This window comes from Lacerta agilis, chromosome 3 (genome assembly GCF_009819535.1).
Source record: "Lacerta agilis isolate rLacAgi1 chromosome 3, rLacAgi1.pri, whole genome shotgun sequence".
NCBI lineage: Eukaryota > Metazoa > Chordata > Lepidosauria > Squamata > Lacertidae > Lacerta > Lacerta agilis.
Window position 1 is genome coordinate 71481602 of NC_046314.1, and position 20728 is coordinate 71502329.

A 20728-nucleotide genomic window follows, 5' to 3' on the forward strand; every position below is an offset into this window, starting at 1 on the left:
GCTGCCGCTGGCTCCGTCCCCCCGGGAGCAGCAGCGCACGGTGTGTGCGGTGCTGCTGCTCCTGGGGCAACGGAGCGAACGGCGGCACGTGGGGGGGACAAGAGGCAGCCCCTCCCACCATTCCCACGCGCTGCCGCTCCATCCGTCACCCTGGGAGTGGCAGCGCACGGCCCGACGACGGAGTGCGCCTGCACGCGCAGGCGCACTCTGTCATCGGATCGCCGCTTCCACAGCCTCCTTTTGAGCCGGAGAGCTTAAAAGCGAGCTCTTCAGCTTAAAAGAGGGCTGCAGAAGCGGCGCCGGCACCCCCGGAAACGCCCTGGGGGCGGAGCGTCATGACGTCACAATGTGATGTCACGACGCCCCGCCCCCGGGGCGTTTCCTTTGCCGCCCCGGGTACCGCGGAGCCTTACTCCGCCACTGCTCCCAACAGAATATTAAAAACATGATAAAACATCAAACATTTAAAAACTTCACTAGACAGGGCTGCCTTCAGGTGTCTTCTGAAAGTCAGTTGCTTATTTCCTTGACATCTGATGGGAGGGCGTTCCACATGGCGGGCGCCGCTACTGAGAAGGCCCTCTGCCTGGTTCCCTGTAACCTCACTACTCGCAGGGAGGGAACTGCCAGAAGACCCTTGGAGCTGGACCTCAGTGTCTGCGTAGGCTTGCTACATACACATCAGTCCTTGTTTTGGGGTGTAAAAAGCGTGTTGGGGGGGCAAAATGTCAGGAAAACCCCAGGTGTATGGCAAAGCAGTGGAGGTTTCCCCCAAGAAGCTCAACAATTTGAGTTTGTTCCCAAGAAAAGCTCAACAGTTTTGGTGGGCCAAAGCTATTTAGGGTGTTACAGGTCAGCTCACGCACTTTGAATTGTGCTTGGAAACTTACTGGGAGCCAATGTAGATCCTTTAGGACTGGTGTTATATGGTCCCGGTGTCCGCTCCCAGTCTGCCACGTTCTGGATTAGTTGTAGTTTCCGAGTCACCTTCATAGGTGGCTCCACGTGGAGGGCATTGCAGTAGTCCAAAGTGTTCCTTTCCAAGGCTGCACAAGATGCAGAAATACTATCCCACGTACTTGTTGAATGCCTGGCTGTCCCGCATTTCTGAATGCCAACATGGGGTTCCTGTCCTATCCAGTATCATTTTAACCCTGGATCGCTTGCTCTGTTTTGGGGGCGGGGTATGACCTGCACTGGAACCAAAGGGGAGCGTTTAGGTTACATTACTTTGAAATCCTGAGGGCAAAACCTTTCTCACAATTCACTTCTCTCTCCGGGATTTCTGTTTGTGAGGCGTAGAAGAGGGGAGCGCTCACGCCGAGGCTGAAATAAAACGCCAGCGCCCTTTTATTTTACAGCGTATATCATACCTCCATCTCGTAAGGGTCCAGTTATTTTAAAGCACTGAGAGCCTAACCCCTTGTGAGGCTTCGCGTTAATTTCCGGCGTCTTTCCTCCCCGCATATGGCTCCTGAGAAAGGCCACCGGGAACCGGAAGTTTCGCGAGAGACGCGTGCAGTCTCTAGCCCCTTGGCGTCGGTGTACGAAAGGGTGCAGAGGCGGCCGTGGAGGCGGGTTAGTGGCGTTGTCAGCGCGAGGGCGAGGGCGGGCGGCTTCTCTCCTTAAGGCACAACGCAGGTCGTTGCCTTTATGCACCCAGAAAATGGCACAGTCAGGTGGCCTGGTGAGCCTTTCAGACAAGGAATTCTGTTGAGAGGTTGTGCCACCTCCATTTAGGGGACTGGATATTCATAGAGGGGCCTTTGGCAGTGCCAGCCCTTCTTATCTGCCAGTTTGTCATAATATAGGCTGCCTTGACAGGTAGCAGCATCAGGAGCTCATCCATAACTGTTTAATGTGGATCAGGGCCGGATTTAGGTTTGGCGAGGCCCTAAGCTATTGAAGGTAATGGGGCCCTTTATATGTCCAGCTGTCCTTTGTCAACAACAAATTGTCGCTGTTTTTTTGTGTTGAATATATGCTAATTTATGGACCTACCGGGTAATAGGTATCTAAAGCCATTTGCACATGCAGAATGTAGGCACCCTATATGTAGAAATGAGCAAACCAATGATATTTTAGGGGCCCATTACTTACATCATAGGAGCCTACACAACACAAAACACAGTTGCTGTATGTATGTAGGTTTTATTTCATTTGTTTATCTTATATTTTGGAAATGTACATCCAGTTTTTCCCCTTTGAATTTGTGGGGGGCACAAGAGAGTGGGGCCCTAAGCTATAGCTTGTTTAGTTTATACATAAATCCGGCACTGATGTGGATAGTAAGCTTCCTGTTACCTCCATTAATTCTCCATCATCCATAGGACATTTTCACTGCCTTCTCTCTCAATCTGCATTTTTTTTTCCTACCAGGGATCCTCCAAAAAGGAGAGGGTGTGAGAAAATTTGGGTTGAGAGGAAGGGAAGCAAGGTGAGGAGGACACTCACACCTTCACCGTTTCATGTCACTGGGCGGGCATAGCTATATGATAATAGTTTCTGTAGGTATTTGAGACATTTTAGTGATGATGAGCTGAAACATTGGACACGGCTCTGTGAAGAGTTTAATTATGCCCATATTTAACTTCCGATCTCTTTTATGCACAAGGTTTCAGGCCTCAGTTAAGCCTGTTATAGCAAATCTTAGAATTGTCAGGGAGTGTTCATTTAACTGTGCACCCGAGGAAGGGCATTCAGTAGCATCTCTGAAAAAGTAATTTCATGTTAGTTTTAGATTGTGTTGGGCTGCAATCCTATGCCTTCTTGCCTGGGAGAAAGTCCCAATGAACTCAGTGGTACTTAATTCTGAGTAGACATTGCAGTGTTTTAGTAATATATTCTGGTGTTACAATGAAAAGGAACTTGTAAATTGCACATGAAGGGTTGGGATTTTTGAACCATGAAGTTAGAAAGTAAACCCACTGTCAGCTTTTAAAATGGAAAATTAGCAATCTGCAATCACCTTATTTGAGTAGCGTGTACTGAATGTAACACTTTGTAGGTGCTTTGTAATTGAAAATGTGAGAAATCAGTCGTGCGAAAGATAGACACCAGCCTAATTAAAACTTGCAGTGTATTTCTTCACTGTTTGTGTTAGAAATGAGGGAGATTTCTTTTCAGTAATGTAAAAAAGGAAAAGAAAGTATTGCATTATTAACTGTGTAATCCTGAGCATACTACTCAGAGGCAGTGCTTTTTTCTGGGGGGATGCAGGGGTATGCATACCCCTAAAATTTTTGTGAATCTAAGCTTGGCCTGATTGAGGGGCAGTATTTCAATATGAGTAGGAAAATGAGAGTACCCCTAAACATTTTGTAAGAAAAAAAGCACTGCTCAGAGGTAAGTGTCATTGTGCTCAGTTAGGCTTATTCCTTAGTATGTGTGGGTAGGATTGCAGATAAAAGTTCATTTTTTAAGGGAGGTTCTTTTTATATCACGGCTACTTAAAATTGCATTTTTCTGATTTCCCATATGCATTTTGGAAACAGTTCTTTCCTTGCTTTAACTGGATGATAGGAGACTGTACTGCTGGTATTTATACCTAATTACTTATCTCATCTCATTGTGAGCCCATGAATTTAATCATGTAAAATTTAATTTATTTAAACATCTATCTGACTATTTAGAGGGCGCAGTGTGTGGGAAGTGTCAGTGAAAATAAGTTGTCTGGTCTTTTGTGAGTTGAAGCACTTCTGCTTGCCTAATGCCACCATGGGGTCTAACCCAAAAAAGGCCATGGGCAGCTGCCCTCCCCCATCAAGTAAATCAATAAAACCTTAACTAACTGAGGTTCTGTTGCCTTATCATGAAGCCTGCCCCCCAACATAAATCCTGGCTGCACCCACGGAAAAGGCTGTGTGGGAAGCTAGGTCTTATAGCTGAAGGGTAGTTTTCTACCTTCAGCTGGTGGCAAGGGTACAATGGGGAGAAAAAACCTGAGATAGAGATACGATAAAGACATGGGCCAAGATCCAAAGAGCTACTTTTGGCATGCAAATCCTCCATGCCACATCACCAAATAAATGGCTTTCAAAATTCCGATTAGTTTCAAAAGCTTCCACTTTCAAAAGTTAAGGATGCCATTCAGGAAACACAAGTCTTAACCTTCTTTGGATATGTGGAACAAGTTAGATGGTTCTTTGGACCCCAACCGTTATTGATGAAAGTTTGTTTCAGTCCCTTCTCTCAGGAATCTAGATGTGTTGCATCCACTGCGTGCTATGGACGAGCAACCCTTTTGCCGATGAATCTCTTTTACAGTTCTGTGGATTTGTATGGTAGCCTTCCTTATTGAAATTGTCCTCCGAATGATTTGTCTTACTGTTTATGTGTTTTCGTTTCTTTAGGTTATTGAAGAAACTGAACTTTACATATCGCTGCAATATGGGCGTTAAAGGCTTGTATTCGTTTGTGACCAATGACTGTCCGGGTGCATGTACAGCAGTAAACCTGAAAGTAGTGGCAGAAAAGCACCGCAGCAAGTATCCTGGGTCTACTCCTGTCCTTGTGGTAGATGCCATGTCTTGTCTTCGAAAGTGGTACACAGCAGAATCGTGGGTTTGTGGTGGCCAGTGGCGCGAATATCTTTCTATACTGGATCGTTTCATAAATACCTTTACAGCAGCTGGTATCAAACTTGTGTTTTACTTTGATGGTTTGGTGGAGCAGAAGAAGCGACGTGAATGGGTTAGGCGGAGATTGGATAATGGCAAAGAAATAGCCAAGATCTTTCGGTTCATCAAGACCTATAAGCGGCAACCCGGGAGAGAAATGTTCTTTATTCCATCTGGGTTGGCTACTTTTACGCGCTTCGGCTTGAAGACCCTCGGTCAAGAGACAATATGTTCATTACGAGAGGCAGACTATGAAGTGGCATCTTATGCACTGGATAACAACTGCATGGGGATTCTTGCAGAGGACACAGACTATCTGATTTTTGACACTGTTCCCTATTTTTCCATTAAGGAGCTCCACTTGCACAGGCTAGATACAGTGATGTTCTCAAGGCAGAATCTCTGCAGCAGGTTGGGCCTCTATCCAACAGATCTCCCCCTTCTTGCCTGCATCCTTGGCACAGATATAGTACCAGAAAAGGTTATGGGACGTTTTCGGAATCAGTGCGTTGCTTCATACTGTGCAAAAAGCCAGGGCTCTAATAAAAGGAGTAGCATGATTCTAGCCGTGGCAAACTATATTTCATCTATTTCGCGTTCATATGGTAGTTTGATAGCTTTAGCAGAAACGTTGCCTTTGGGATCAGATAAATTGCTACTTTGCAGTGGGATAGAGTCTTATCTCCTGCCTGGGCAGCAGTCTCCATGGCTTCCTTGTGACTTCTTACATCGCTCAGCGGCATCAGTCAAACAAGAAGTGCCCCTGTGTTTAGATCAGGAGATCCTGCAGGTAATTAAGCTATTGAAGTTTCTTTTTGTATAGTTATGAATGCCCTGTTGTACCTTGGACTTATGCACACGTGTGTGATACATGCATATTGTATTTTTATCATTTGCTTTATTACCTCAAGACACTTGTTTTTTGGAGAGGAGGTCATTTGCCCTTCTCTTGTGCTAGTTCTTCTTTGGCATCCTAATGCTGTAAAATAGAAAAGAATCACAAATACAAAGTGACAGCAGATACAAGCAAATAATATATCTGGGTCTCTTGTGAACAGATAGCTAAAGAAAAACATGTGAGAGCTGAAAGCCATGCATACTCTTTCATGTGCAGTGGAGAGGATGAATGCAGCAACACTTTTGAAGATGAAGATGATACAGAGCTTCCTGGACAAGCACTTATCTTTCTCCCTGCCCGTCAGCATATCTATTCTCTTCTGCTGGAGTCTGCAAAAGGTAAACGCTGTGCTGGAATTTCAGTGCAATGTAACTGGTCCTACTGGATAGGGCTGAAAGGAGTTCTAGTCCAAAACATATGAAGGGCACCAGATTGTGAGCTGGGTCACATTTTTATTCACAGGCTTCTCAAAATATTTTGTTGAAATGTGAAATCTCCCCATCCACTTTTGAGAGGCTCACGTCTGTATGAAATATAGGACTTGATGCTGTAGGCATTCTACATGCAGTTATTAAGGAGAAGGCCATTAGAAACAATAAAAATAAGAACAGGGTGTACTTACATGTTGGTGCATTTTTGAACCTTTTAAGGTGATTATTTTTCCCCCCTAGTGGTAATAAAACAGTCATGAAAGCTGTTAATGATCAGAAAGTCGAGCAAAACGTGTATGTTCAGACTAGCTTTGTAAGTTTTAAAAAAAACAAACCACAAAAAGATTGTGTTGTTTGAAAAAAAATGTGATGTTTTATTCAGGGGTTGAAATAACAATTGTGAGTTTGGTTGGAGGATTGATCCCAAAGTGTTACCTCCTTTAAAAAATAAATAAATCAGTTATTCAGGCCTGAACTATATGGTCATTGGCCAGTCAACACAGAAACAGAATTTAAAATATTCAAACCATTTATTTTTACTTAAAGCTTGCTATATATATATATATATATCTCACAACTTAAACAGTTCCTTATGTTAAACAATATAAACATTTGAAAATAATTCCAAATATAAAAACGGAAGTATAGTTCCAGTACAGTTCCAGACTGTACAGTATATTGTTGCATCTGCCTGACCACTGTGGTTGGCCTGATCCTGTTAGGCTAGACAGTTGTTCTGTATCTCAAGGTGAGGAACCTTTCTTCGTCAGAGAGCCAGATCTTTATCTCCTCCACCCCTGCCAAGCCAAATCTGGCAGATGAGCAGGGCCACCCACTTGACATAGTGATGCCGGGTGTGGGACAGGTGGTTGTGGCTTCCTGAAAATGGGCTTGCGGGCCAAATGGAGAGGCCTGGAGGTCCATGTTTGGTCTGTGGGCCAGAGGTTCTTCACCCTTGCTATATCAGAGGGACTTCCCTGCAAAGAATTGTCTCGTGCAGAAATACGAGAGTCTTGAAGACTTCCTTTGTTTGTGGACAAATTGACAAAATATGCAAAATATGGGAGCAAGCAGGGAAAGCAGAACTGGGGCAATTTAACGATATGCTAACCTAAAGGCTTCAAACCTACTATGAAACTTGGTTCAAACATCCACATCCAAAACATGGTAGTAAACTGGCATGGTATTGCAACTTTTATTCAACACTGTCACGATAGCTTACATGGCATGCCGAGGTAGGTAAGTCAGTGCCTACTGCTGTCTGTCTTGTCGTATCACAGCTATGTGACGTATAGAATTAGGGTATTAAATACAGTAGTACCTTGGTTCTCGAACTTAATCCGTTCCGGGAATCCATTCGACTCCCGAAACCATTTGAAAACCAAGGCGCGGCTTCTGATTGGTTGCAGGAGCTTCCTGCACTCAAGCGAAAGCTGCGTCGAATGTTTGGCTTTCGAAAAACATTTGCAAACTGGAACACTTGCTTGTTTCCAGGTTTGCAGTGTTCGGGAGCCCATTTGTTTGGGAGCCAAGCCGTTCGAGTACCAAGGTACCACTGTATTTCCCTTTTCTTGAATTTTAACAGTTCATTTGTCAATACAATCCTATGCATATTGATGCAGAAGAAAGTCCCACTGTATCTAGTTACAGGTATCTGAAGAAGTGTGCATGCACATGAAAGCTCATACCAAGAACAAACACAGTTGGTCTCTAAGGTGCTACTGAAAAGAATTTTCTATTTTGTTTCCACTGTATCTAGCCAGACTTACTCCAATGTTGGTTGGATATGGGATTGCAGCCTTTATCTATGGAAAATGTCAGTTCTCTTATTGGTTCATTGATCCAATTCTCTATTCCTTAGATGTCAATGGAACCTACCCTGTAGTAAAGGAGTGGTTTGTGTACGCTGGGAATTCTCTGGAACAACCGGACTTGGTACAACCCAAGGAACTCCCAGGTAGAATGAAATTTCATTTTGTATTGAAAATTGATAACTAAATACACAATACTTTGCTTTCAAATATATGCAGTGTGGATTTGAATGATATTTAAGATGATTTTGTTTCAAAGAGCCAGACAGATTTGATAAAGCCAGCCTACGTAAATGCATTTATTTCTGAAATATGTAGCTTGCCAGAATGGCTTTATAGCCCCTCGGGGAGGCTTTCAACATCTAAAAACAACAAACATCAACCATGAAAATTCAGCGGGTTAAAATAAAGAAATATGGCACTGCAATTAAAAAAATAAATGGTAGCCAAAACAATTTCCAGAGAAAGTGTGAAAAAAGACCCAGACAGAATCCACTGTGAGCAAAACTTTGTTTAATACCACCCCAAGTCATTGGGAAAGGACTGTAATGTAGAGCAGATGCTTTGTCTGCAGAAAGTTCAATCCCTGACACCTCCAGGCTAGGAAAGGCCCTGGAAAACTAGTACCAGCCAGCGTTGATAATACTGAGCTAGATGGATCAATGGTTAGTTTTGCTGTTGGATGCTGCAGGTTGTTTAAGTTATCTTCTTAAATTTATAGTATTGTAATGTGGTTTTGGAGCATGTTATTATATATGCTATTGTTTAACTCGGCTATTATGAAATTGTTTTTGTAGTGTTTGGTTGAAATGCATCCTTTCCTTTGCTGTATGCCATTTTCAGCATGATTTTTGTCTGTGGAAAAGCAGCATACAAATAAAACAAATGAATGACTTGGTATAAGGCAGCCTCCTAAGTTACGTTAAGGAATATAGAAAAAGACAGCATAGCACATTCTTAACAAGAGTGAATGAGCTTCATACGTCTTCATTCATTCATTCATTCATTGCATTCCTGCAAAGAGGTGGGAAGGGAAATATTGGTGCACATGAGGAGTGATTACAATGTGCAGATGAGAAAGAAGCAAAATAGCCACTAGGAAAATAATATACCAGGATGTGAATGCACCCCAATGCCAAATTCTGCTCTAACTGAATAATGTGGCTGAGACAGAAGAACTCTTCCTGTGCCTGCACTGCACTAGTATGTTGTTGGGTTAGTTACATGTTAGATAGGTACAAATGCTGAAGAACCTATGTGTCATCTGATCTGCAGGTGTGTACTGTTAGCTGTGCAGTCATCAAGTATCCCTCCCTACTGAATTTTGAGTGGGGTCAGGCATGGTGAAAGTGTAGAGTGGTTCCATCTCATTTTTCTCGCTTGCCAGCAGTACAGACATAGAGTTGGGAGAAAGAATTTTGCATCTCATAAGATGGAGGAGTTTCCTTTTTGAGCAGAGGCAGTGACATCAATCCATCACTCTCTAAACTTGCTTGTAAAAAGGATTATTTGGGCTGAGTTTAAGCATGAGAAATTTCAGCCACAAATGTCGTGGAAGCAAGGCTTTATAATACCACCATATTTGCTAGCAATTCAGTAATGAAAAACTGTTTTATTTCAGTGCAGACTAGTAAGGAAGGAGAGAATTTACAAAGTTTATTTTCAGTGGTCTGTTCCAAAACAAATATTTTTTCTAAAAAAAATCAGCTGTCCATATTTGTATGCCTTAAATTCTCTCAAGTCAGTTTTATCTGCAGCATCAATATGTAGCTCACCAAATAAGGAGGTTGGCAGTGTGTCACTTTCAAATCTAAAAATGCTTTGGTAGGAGGTTATTGGCTGAAATGCAAAGTCAGGCTAGTAAAAACAAATGTCACATTCTGTTTACTTGTTTAAAGAGTATTTTTGGAACATATATAAATGTGCACCTTTGTTTTTCATCTACATTTCTTTTTTAAGGAGAATAAAGATAGGTATGAAATCTTGCATGATTGAAATGAATAATTCAATAGTGTCACAGCTTTTACTCTGTTTACCTTTTCAGATCTTTTATAAATGTGTGAATTTTCTCCAAAAAGATTCAAGTATGTTTTCATTTGGATCTGTGCAGGTGTTGGTAACTTATACTTGAAGGTTAAAACCTAAGCAAGGACGATTGAATAATAGTATTTTTGAGAGATGCAGGAGTGCTTAGACTACCTTCAAATGGATTAGTTGTGTTGACAGGGTGGTGGTCTATAGGCTGTCCCGCACCCCACCTCTTTCTCATTGTCTGTGCATAAGAATAAAACACATGTTTTGGAGAACCGTTTCTCTTCATGCTGTTGCCATGTTGGGAAAGCCACTACATTATGTGTGTGCTCTGAAATATCTGGCAATTCACTCTCCTTGGTAAAGAACCGTTTGTAGATCTTCACAATAGAGGACCGGAGGTCCACCCATCTAGAGGTCCAAACCTTGGTAGTCACCCTTCAGGCACAGTGGGCTGAAGGGGAAGAGCTGTGTTTGACTCCCATAAGAGTTCTGCTCTCTGCACACATATAAAGAGAAATGGATTACAGGTTTAGAGAACATCACTGTTGCAGAAACGTAAACGATGTATTAGGGCTATACTGGGAACAGGCTTATTTACATCAACTTTTATTTATATTTAGGGTAATCCTTTGTATGTTTTCTTGGAAGTAAATTCTTACCATATTCACCAGGAAGCAAGCTCCACTGAGCTTATTAAGAGTTTGGAGTAAACATGCTTAGGATTGTATTATAAAACATTTAAATGATTGCCAGCTTTACTCATTTCAATGGACGTTTATCACACTGGGTGTTTAGGGTGCTCTTTTCAGTTTTGTTTTGTTTTGTTTTGTTTTTTGGTGTGAGTAACATCCTGATAAGCTATGCAGAATACGCCCATTGAACTCATTGAACTTTCATTATTTTTCTCATACAAGTCTAAGGGGGTTTGTCTATAATAAGTTCAACAACTTACAGGTTTTCCTAAATAAAGCTCAACAATCTTGGGGTTTCGTAAAAAAAGCTCATCCATTTTTGGGGTGTCCTGGTTTTTACTTTTTGAAATATGGCAGTATATATAAATATATATATATATATAAAGTGGGACATTGAACTAGCAGACTACTCAATTTGTGGGTAATTGAAACTCTTCTAGAAAATTGCATTCATTGGCATTGCTCAAGAACCAATTTTCTCCAAATTTGAGAAGCCATTCTTCAGAAATTTCACACTGAGAATATATGGAAGAAAACCAACATGAGGGTGATGGACAAAATATTTATTTTCTGTTTTGTCTCCCTGGGCAAAAGCACCATTTGGTTAGTGAGTTTTGTTGGCCAAATAAACAAACATTTATTTCACGCCCTGTTTGACACCTCAACACTATAGTCATTTATAGTGGCCAAGTGGTTCACCCAAAGGAATGCAACTCCTGTTTGTAATTAAAAAGGAAAGGCAGATGTATTACCATCATAACTCATCTTAAAACTAACATCTTTGTCTATCTGAAAGGCTGGGCAAATAGTTTTATGGCAGGTATTTATGTAAATACAGCTTTCTAAACATTCCAGTAGCACCTTATAGACCAACTGGGTTTGTTCTTGGTATGAGCTTTCGTGTGCATGTTCTTGTTCATACCAAGAACAAACTCAGTTGGTCTATAAGGTGCTACTGGCAAGAATTTTCTATTTTGTTTCGACTATGGCAGACCAACACGGCTACCCACCTGTAACTGTTTCTAAACATTGTATTTGTATTTCATACTTTATATAACTCACTTTGATAGCTGAGAAAAAGTAATGCAATAGCAATCAAGTTTTTGGTCACTGGCAATAAGATATAAGGCAAGTGGCGTAAAAAGGAGTCTAGAAGTAATGCACACATCTTTATATGTTCATGGATGCACTATGACTTTGCATGCTTTCATTCTTGCCAGGGAATAAAATAATAAACCTTGTGGTCCTTCACTGTTAACATGAGGCACAAATGAGTTTTCATTTCAAGAGACAGGCCTTCCAGGTTGCAGCATGGTTGGAATAACAGCAGCACACCAAACACAGAGGTGACATGCTGGGAGAGGAGACATTTAAATAGGTCCTTTTGGGAGTGCTTGTGCACTGTTTGGTGCTTGGGTTGTAGGAGCCTAACATTTTCGAGAAAAGGGAAGTGAAAGGATCATATCATCGTTGCTAAACATACATCGTTGTTAAGCTTTCAGCTGAGTGAAGTTTTTCACGTGTGCAAACAAATCCATTGTATAAATAGCACAATTTTTTCAGCCCTGTAATCCTGTACAACTGTAAGATGCAATTTCCCCCTCTATGAAATCTTACAGAGATCCAGGGCAGCTGTCTGGGGTCAGAGTGGCAATATCTTTTATGTGTCATAAATCTTGATTCTAGGTACAAGTCATTAATCTTTGCATTATAGCTGAGCGGGGCATTGTTTTTGTTTGTTATTTATGGTGCCTATTTTTGTGTTTTTATATTGTAAACCACACTATGGTCTTCGGATGAATAAATTTAACTAATTATAATAATAATCTCTAAAAGGTGAGTAACTCCTGTTAAAACTTAGTTACAGCTTGCTTCTGCAATGTTTAAAACAGCGAATTTCTTTTCTAGGTGGCACTCCTAGTTTGAGATCCCTGTGGCTCAGCAGTGGACCCGAGACTGAAAAGTTACGCCACTGGACATTTCTGGCATGCTTTCAACTGCAAGATATTGCAGAGGAGATCCAGGCTCTGGAAGCTTCTGTTGCTGTTGTCTGCTGCTTGTTACTGTACCTCTTCCTACAAGTAAAGAAAATCCTACTTTTGTGACTTTCCTTACTTCTGTCTTTAGCACATCTATATGAATTAGTAAAGGGGTAGCCAACACAGTATCCTCATGATGTGTAGACCACAATACACAACATTGCTAACCACTGAGCATTCATGTAGGGGCTGATGCAAACTGTAGTCCACAACATGGCAAGGCTTTGGCTATCCATGGATTAGTATGTTGCGAGATTGATTTAACTGACGACGATGAAGTTCTTCTCTAGGAAGTCATTCTAATGGTCAAACTGCCATGGAAATAGATTTGAGCTTTCATGACAAAAAGAGAGCAAATCTATGTCTTTCTGGAAGATAGTGATGACAATCCAGAAAGCTACTTAAGGTTAAACTTCCCCGGGTTTCCAAAGCAGCTTGACATGTAGTGTGAACAGAGGCTGCTATTTGAAAATCTCTGATGTACCGTAAACCCACATCTTACACACATTTAACCTACGCAATTTCAACCATATGTGGTTGAATGCGGGCTGTGGAGGGGAAAGCTCAGAGGTGGGATGAAGCTTGAAACCCCAAGTGGACGTGGCGCGAAAAGAGCTTTTAAGCTCTCGGCCTTTCTTCCTGGGAAAGTCCAGCACAGCACTCCTTAATTCCTAGGAAAAGAGATGCGAGGAGCTCTCTGATTGGAGGCACACTTCGTTATCTGAAAATCCTTTTCCTTAATCACTGATTGCTGTGCGTGTGTAATAACTCAGTGGGGAAAGAATGTACCCTTTACATGCTCAGAGGCACTTGATTCTTCCCATCTTTCAGGATGGGTCCTTATGTACAAGGCCTGACTTGCCTTTAGAAGTCATTTTTATAGTATAGTAATAATTTAAAACTAACTTTAAAATAGACACAGATATCCATCAAAGCAGTTTCCCAACGGTATAAATCCCCATAGCCTGCAGCAAAGAGGCAACTAAAGGAAATTGCTGTCACATGAGCTTTTGTTCCTTCCTTTGTCCCTCTCATTCAGCTCCGATTGCTTAAATTTCATCAGCTTTCTATCCATGTTTCTATTAATTTAATCAAAACATTAAGGAAGTTATTAAAAAAAGGTAAACCCCTTTCCCCTCAAGCTTCAGTGCGGCATTGCATGAAATAACTGTACTGATTAACAGAGCAAAGAAGCAGTCCTTTGTATAGTGGTTCTACAGTTGTTCAAAAGTAATATTTGATGGATTGCACCTAAAATGCTTGAAGCAAATTATTATACCATAAGCATGCCATCTGTCTGCGGATTCCCAGAAACCACTAAAAAGCTTCAAGTCAAACTCAACTCAGAAACCCCCTTAAAGCCTGCAACGGGTGATTTAGCTGCATTGCAGGGGGTTGGACTAGATGACCCTCTGGACCCTTTCCAACTCTACAGTTCAATGTTTCTATGATTCCATGCTTTATAATTGGCAGAGACACAGCAAGTGGTTTGTTAATTGCAGCCGAGGATGTTTTCCCAACTTAAGTGCAAATACTGTCTTTTCTCAAATGTAGGAATAGGAGAAAAAAAGCGCAGCATTATGGAAGGCCAGTGGGAAGTGTGAATGTATCTGCAGTTCATTATAAAATCTTCAAAGAAGATGGGAGAGAGGGAACCTTTAAACTGATCCTTGAGCACAGGGTGGTGAAGTTAGTGGAAGTAGGGCAGAGGAACTAAAGTTGCGAAAGCCTCCCTTGCAAATTGTGTTTCAAAGAACTACAGATGAATAAGGCCATGGTGCAAGACTGGCATTCCTGTAGCAAGGAATTTAGATCAAGGGGGAAAGTATGAACTTTTTACATAGCTCTGAGCTAAGATTTTTCCCCCTAGGTTGACAGCCTCTCCTTGGAAGACTTGAACGCATTCTTAGCTCAAACTCTGTGCCTCGAGGGAAAGTCAGCTGCTCAGCTTGCACGCTTGCAGGTACAGACATCTCATTTACTAATGCAATACCAGTGGTAACCCCTAGATGAGCAGCACATGGCTTTCTCTCACTCAGTGGTATCAAGGAGATTAGATTTCAGGGGCAGGATGTCATTCAGTTATCTTAGTTTATTTGCACTCTTTTGTTACATAGGCAAGGATTCAAGCCTAAGCCCCTATTCCAAAGATTCGATGTGACCTGCCACATTTAAACCTTCAGCTTTCCTATTTACTGCCTCCCCAAAATAATTGCCTTTCGTCTGCTCAGCCTGGATCTCATTCAAGCTCTTTCCCCCCATCAACTTGACACTGCCTCCTTCTGCTTGCAGTCAGATTAGAGATGCCATGGAATATTCAGATCCCTTCATTTTCCTGGCTTGCCTAGCTCCTCATAAGCCTCTTAACGATGGTATAGTGATCTAAATGACGCTGATTATCATTCTAGACCATATCACTGGGACACAGGATTGAGACTGCTTTGGTCACCTTGGCTGATAACCTAAAATAGGAATTGGATAGGTGTGTGTGCATCCCTCTTAATTCTCCTGGACATCTTGGTGGTTTTTGATGCTATCCACCATGGTAAATTTCTGGACCGCCAGCTGGATTGGGCCTTGGGACCTGTATTAGAATGGTTCTGTTATGGGACTACAATCCTTGGCATGCGGTTTCTCTCAGGGTTCTGCCTTGCTTCCAGTGTTATTTAATACCTATACAAAACCACTTGGGAGTTTTGGATTAACTTGTCATCAGTATGCTGATGATACTCCACTTTACAGCTCCTTGCCATCTATGGCCAAAGAAGTAGCTGATATCCTTGAGCCCTCCCTAGAACTCTTAGTGAGCTGGAAGCTGGGATTTAATCCAGACAAGCTGGGCATACTGTTGGTCAGTAGAAAGTCTGACTTTGGAATTGGGATTCAATTTATCCTGGGAATGATTGCACTCGCCCTGAAAGATCAGCTTCCTAGCTCAGGGGTGCTTCTTTATCCTGTGCTATCCCTGGATTCCTGGGTTGTATTTGCAGAGTTACATTCATCCCTTAGACATAACACATTTAGACTACTTTAGTGTGTTCTATTCAGGGCTGCCCTTGGAGATCGTCCAGAATCATCAGATGGTTAGGCTGCACAGTATCAGGAGCATAGTACTCTGATACTGAAAGTTCAGCACTGGTTAGGGGTTACGGATTGTTTTTCAGGCTCCATTCCCCTCGGAGCAAGAATCTTTCCCTACTCCGCAATTTGAAATGGCACAACTTTTTAATTTTCTCTTTAATTTTATTTTTAATAGTGTAACTACTTGTAATGTTTCAAAGGCAGCTTTATTGTTGGTTCCATGTTCTTAGGCTATTTTTATTGTTTTTGACCTGTTGCACACTGCCCTAGTGGTTTACAGAAAGCGGGTATAAAAATATTAAGAATAAATAACGAAATTACGTTGAAGCCTTTGCCTTTAGTGTTCAAAGGAGGAAAAGAAGGACAATCCTGTAGAGAGTACAGGCTTGGATTTGAACACTCAGTTCTTAATTTAGCTACGAAGCCTATATCTCCATAAAAAGAAAAGTTACCCATGTTGACCCATAAAAAAGATTCCAGGAGCTTGCATGCTATTTTGTGATATTTTGATTAGTTCAATAAAAGTTATAGATAATATGGATTTTGGAATGTATCTCTAGTTCTCAGTGAATTCACATAGTTTTAAGGAGAGTCACAAGCTCTTCCCTCGCCCTCCTCAGTTTAGGAATAGCAATTCTGCTTAGCAACTACAGAGTGTTACACATTGTTCTCTGTTCCACTTGTTGTTGTTTAGTCGTTTAGTCATGTCTGACTCTTCATGACCCCATGGACCAGAGCACACCAGGCACTCCTGTCTTCCACTGCCTCCCACAGTTTGGTCAAACTCATGTTGGTAGCTTCGAGAACACTGTCCAACCATCTCATCCTCTGTCATCCCCTTCTCCTTGTGCCCTCCATCTTTCCCAACACCAGGGACTTTTCCAGGGAGTCTTCTCATCTCATGAGGTGGCCAAAGTATTGGAGCCTCAGCAGCTTCAGGACCTGTCCTTCCAGTGAGCACTCAGGGCTGATTTCCTTCAGAATGGATAGGTTTGATCTTCTTGCAGTCCATGGGACTCTCAAGAGTCTCCTCCAGCCCCATAATTCAGAATCATCAATTCTTCGGCAATCAGCCTTCTTTATGGTCTAGCTCTCACTTCCATACATCAGTACAGGGAAAACTATAGGTTTAACTGTACGGACCTTGTTGGCAAGGTGATGTCTCTGCTTTTTAAGATGCTAAGATGTCTCTGCTTTTTAACATGTTCCACTAGTCGGGTGGAAAGCCCCCTGCCACTGCCCTCTCTGTAATTAATGACAGGATCATCCTTTTTTTCAGTAAGCAGCTTGGTGTATAAAGGAAGCAGCAAGAGACTTCTAGTCAAGTGACCATAGACTACTCTTGAATCAGCATTGCAATACTTAATATATTGGTTGTGTAAACTTAAATGGAAAATCAGCTTCCTGTAAAAAAAAAGAGCTAATTTGCAAGGAATGTGCATAGAATATGATGTTGCTTGAAATTCAAGCAGTCTGTGCCATAGTTATTTAAAATTTTACCCAGGGCACGTGGCTTTATTTTATAGTAAACAAGCTGTGGTTTTTATCCCTGCCCCTTTAGCAGCTGCAGGCATATGCTGCTTACAGGGGAAGGAAGTTTGAAACATGGGTGGGGTTCTTTACTGAACAGCCTCAACTTGTGGAATTTAAGGTTGCTTTGAAGAGACACATGGGGTTATTTTAAATACTCCCTCTCTTGATAAAAAGGTAAAGGAGCCACATGCAGGTCGTGTGTCTGTGCCATTTCCCATTGTTGGCTGGTGTATTTACACTGGAATTCCATGCATGCTCTGTCTGCCTTCTGTGTCTTGTTGGTACCTGCCTTGTTTCCCCCAGCTAAAGAAACAAAATTTTGGTTTTTTGGCATTTACGTCGTCTGCATTCATCAAAGTATTTTCATGCCCTGCAGAATTTGCATTACATCTGCATAATGTAGGAGAGAAAACGAACACTATAATTAAACCAGTGTAGTTGCTAGCTAAAGGAAAATATTTCTCTTTGTGGAAAAAATATCGCACATGAGCACAGGATTTTCTGTTTCAGAATCTTGAAGGGCCTGGCTTCATGGCCTTATGCCATAAAAGGCATAAAGCAAATGGAGCATGAACATGAAATGCTGACATATTTTATAGATGTGTTTATGAGCACTTTTAAATAGATTTGTCGGCGGATCTGAAGCAACATTTATCTGAATGACTTTCCCTAGCTGTATGAGTGTTTGATGTCTTGTCTCACTCAGAGCAGAATATAATGTGAACAACCTCACTTCGGTGCTTACTATTTTGTTTGTGTGTGTGCACGCGCATGTTTCTGTGGGCGCTTCTAGGCCAAAAAATACCAATTTTAGGATATTCTTGTATGTTTGTCTCAATGTTCTGATGGCCCCCAAAGATGTCCATGTGCAAGTCTTATCATATCCCTATTGGAAATACGATTTTAAAATTTTATTTTTAGTGCAAGGAACTATACAAGATACTGTCTATTTTTATTGCATGTTGTATTTTATGGATAAGTATTCAAATTTAATAAACAATAATAAGAGAAATGAATATTTATGTAGCAAGTAGCTCAATAAATTCCATATAAAATTACTAACTTATATTAAAATAATAGATAAAAGTATTCACAATCTTTTTTTACTTATGATCAATTTATTTGTTCTCCCCTTCTCTCTTTTCAAGTTTTTATTACAATTAAAAAGAAAAGTCAAAATGTATTGCAGACCATAGGATTTATTTTAGCTCTACTCTGCTTTTGCCTTGCTAGTAAGCTAGAAGGAGAAAGAAAGAGAATAGCCAGGTCTATATGTACCCGAACTCAATAAGTCTTTTGTTCTTTCTTAGGTTGCAATCAGTAGGACTTACTTCTGATAGTAGGGGAGCATTTTTTGGTGAGAAATTTGTGGTACAGTGTTGGGGTATGGTATGGTTCTTCTTGAAGATGTTCCTCCTATGTTTCAGAATCGACATGTTACCACACCCACAAAAGCTGTGGGTCGGTGATGGTGGGCTATTTCAAAATGTTAACTATCTCACTCGGAAAATTGGCAATATCTTCCTCATGTGCTGCTGGATTGTACAGAACCGTTCATGACTCAGCCTTAATGCTGTGCTTTGTAACTTTACAATGGGTTTTGATAGATATAATCTGTTGTCAGTGATTCCCCCCCCCTAGAAAAATAGGCACCCGCAATACCATGAAGTTGTTACAGTAAGTGCCTCACTTTTTAACAACAATAAAAAGAGGTGCCAGTACTGCGTGCCCTTGAGTACCCCCTGAAAAAAAAGGCACTGTCTGTTGTTATGATGGTAAGTGCAAACATTAAAAAGGGGGTATAAATATCCCCAAGAAGAAATGTGTCCCTATATCATGCCACAAACTTGCCGCGGAACACATAAATCTAATCAATGGTTCCTTGACTGAACAGGCATGTACAGAATTGTTGCTGCAAATGAGTCTAATGACACCTATCACCATTGGTCAATGTAATGCTTTTGATCTGAACAATTCCAAGCTGTTGAATCTGCTGCATTATTGATAGTAAATGTCAAAATGGTTGTTCTCCCCATGAAAATACACACAAGCTTTATCCCATTTGTTAAAAAAAAAAAGTAAGTCAAAATGGGTTCAGGAAAATCAAAGCAGTAAACTCATAAATGTATCTCATAAAATGATCCCTAGCTTCAAATGGAACTCTTCAAGGTTTTAAATAAGTTTTGCAGTGTGAACCTAAACCATAAAAAAATGGTTGACACTCTTAAATCCCATGAAAATTTATGAGACTGATGCAGTTCTCTGTGCACAATTCCTCCTTGATTTTATTAAGGTTTAGGCATGCTTTAATAAGGCACTATTCAGAATGGTCATAGTTGTCAAAAATAACCCTGTGAATACAGAATCAAATACAGTAGCAGTATTTTTAAATATTAGGCTCTTGATCTAAAAGAGTGGCGTAACAAGCGCATGGGGATAATATTTTCTTCCTCATGATTCTGAAACCAGAGATCGTCCAATGAAACTGAACGGTGGGAGATTCAGGATAGACAAAAAGAAGCAGTTCTTCACACAGTGCCTAGCTAACTGACATTTGCTTCCATAAAAGAATCATCACCAACTTAGATAGCTTCAAAAGGAAATTAGACAAATTCATAGAGGATAAGGTTATCAGTGGCTACTAGTCATGATGGCTTGAATGCTACATCCAGAATCAGAGACAACCTCTCCTGTCACTGGGAACAACTGTGAAAGATGGCTATTGCCTTCTTGTCTGTTGATGGGCTTCCCATAGCATCTGGTTAGCCACTGTAGGAAAGAGCACACTAGCAGTTTGTTTTTTCCCCCCAAACAGTACCCTCCCTTGCTATTCCTTGCTTGCTGCATAACAAAACACTTTCAAAATCCAGAAAAGTTTCAGAAGCAGGTGTGACACAAGATTGCTGTTTTAAATAAACCAGACTATATGTATTAAACCTGAGCAGGTCCTAGCCTATGGTTTCTTTATTTTGCCTTAAAAAGAGAGAAGGGATCATTCTGAACAAATCATTAGCAAATTACAACTGTAGTCATTATGATTAGGAAGGTAAGTTGGGTGTGTAACTGTAGGCAATCTACTGTGCAGTCCTCTGCACTTCCATTGATAAACAAGCCCCATTGAGTTCAGTGTGGCTCACTTCCAGATCGGTGAGCGTAAACCCCGAGAATGAGTCCCATTTAGCTCAGTGGGACTTGGAACAATTACCTGTTGGATTGCACAAACAATGATTCAAATGAGTGGAGCTCATTTCAGATTTACTCCTTGCCAAATCCAATGGCGAAAATAGGGGGAATGAGAGCTTCAGGAGGCTGCACTACAAAGCCCCAATGGAGCAACTGCAGGAGAGTTAACATTCCCTGTTAAATATTATCCTGACTTCTGGTGTGATTGGTATGTAATGGCTAGGTTGAAGAAATTCTGAAAAGCATTCTTTCTTCAGGCTAATCTTAAAAAGATCGTATGAAGAGGGAAGATGTGTTTACCTGGTTAACTTATAGCTAAGCCATGTCCTGTTTAAGAGGTGACCTGCACTCTTAAGTGGCAGGTGCTGCCTAGACTTGGGTGTAGGATGGCAGCCGGGAGGGGGGGC

The 20728-nt window shown here is 41.3% G+C and overlaps 1 protein-coding gene across 2 annotated transcripts in view; it reads left to right on the forward strand.

Annotated features, from left to right (window-relative positions):
* The first annotated feature begins 1506 nt into the window (after window positions 1-1506).
* The window catches only part of FAM120B (family with sequence similarity 120B), a 35710-nt gene continuing 16488 nt past the window's right edge, over window positions 1507-20728 (forward strand). Inside the window, exons 1-6 of one of the 2 annotated variants that reach the window (XM_033144228.1) lie at window positions 1507-1578; window positions 4353-5409; window positions 5678-5855; window positions 7810-7905; window positions 12394-12566; window positions 14395-14487. In XM_033144228.1, the coding sequence (XP_033000119.1) occupies window positions 4390-5409; window positions 5678-5855; window positions 7810-7905; window positions 12394-12566; window positions 14395-14487 (1560 nt within the window). In that variant the 5' untranslated portion in view covers window positions 1507-1578; window positions 4353-4389. Of the gene's footprint in view, window positions 1579-1704; window positions 1909-4352; window positions 5410-5677; window positions 5856-7809; window positions 7906-12393; window positions 12567-14394; window positions 14488-20728 lie in introns of those variants that run through there. The other variant, XM_033144229.1, reaches the window with a different exon arrangement.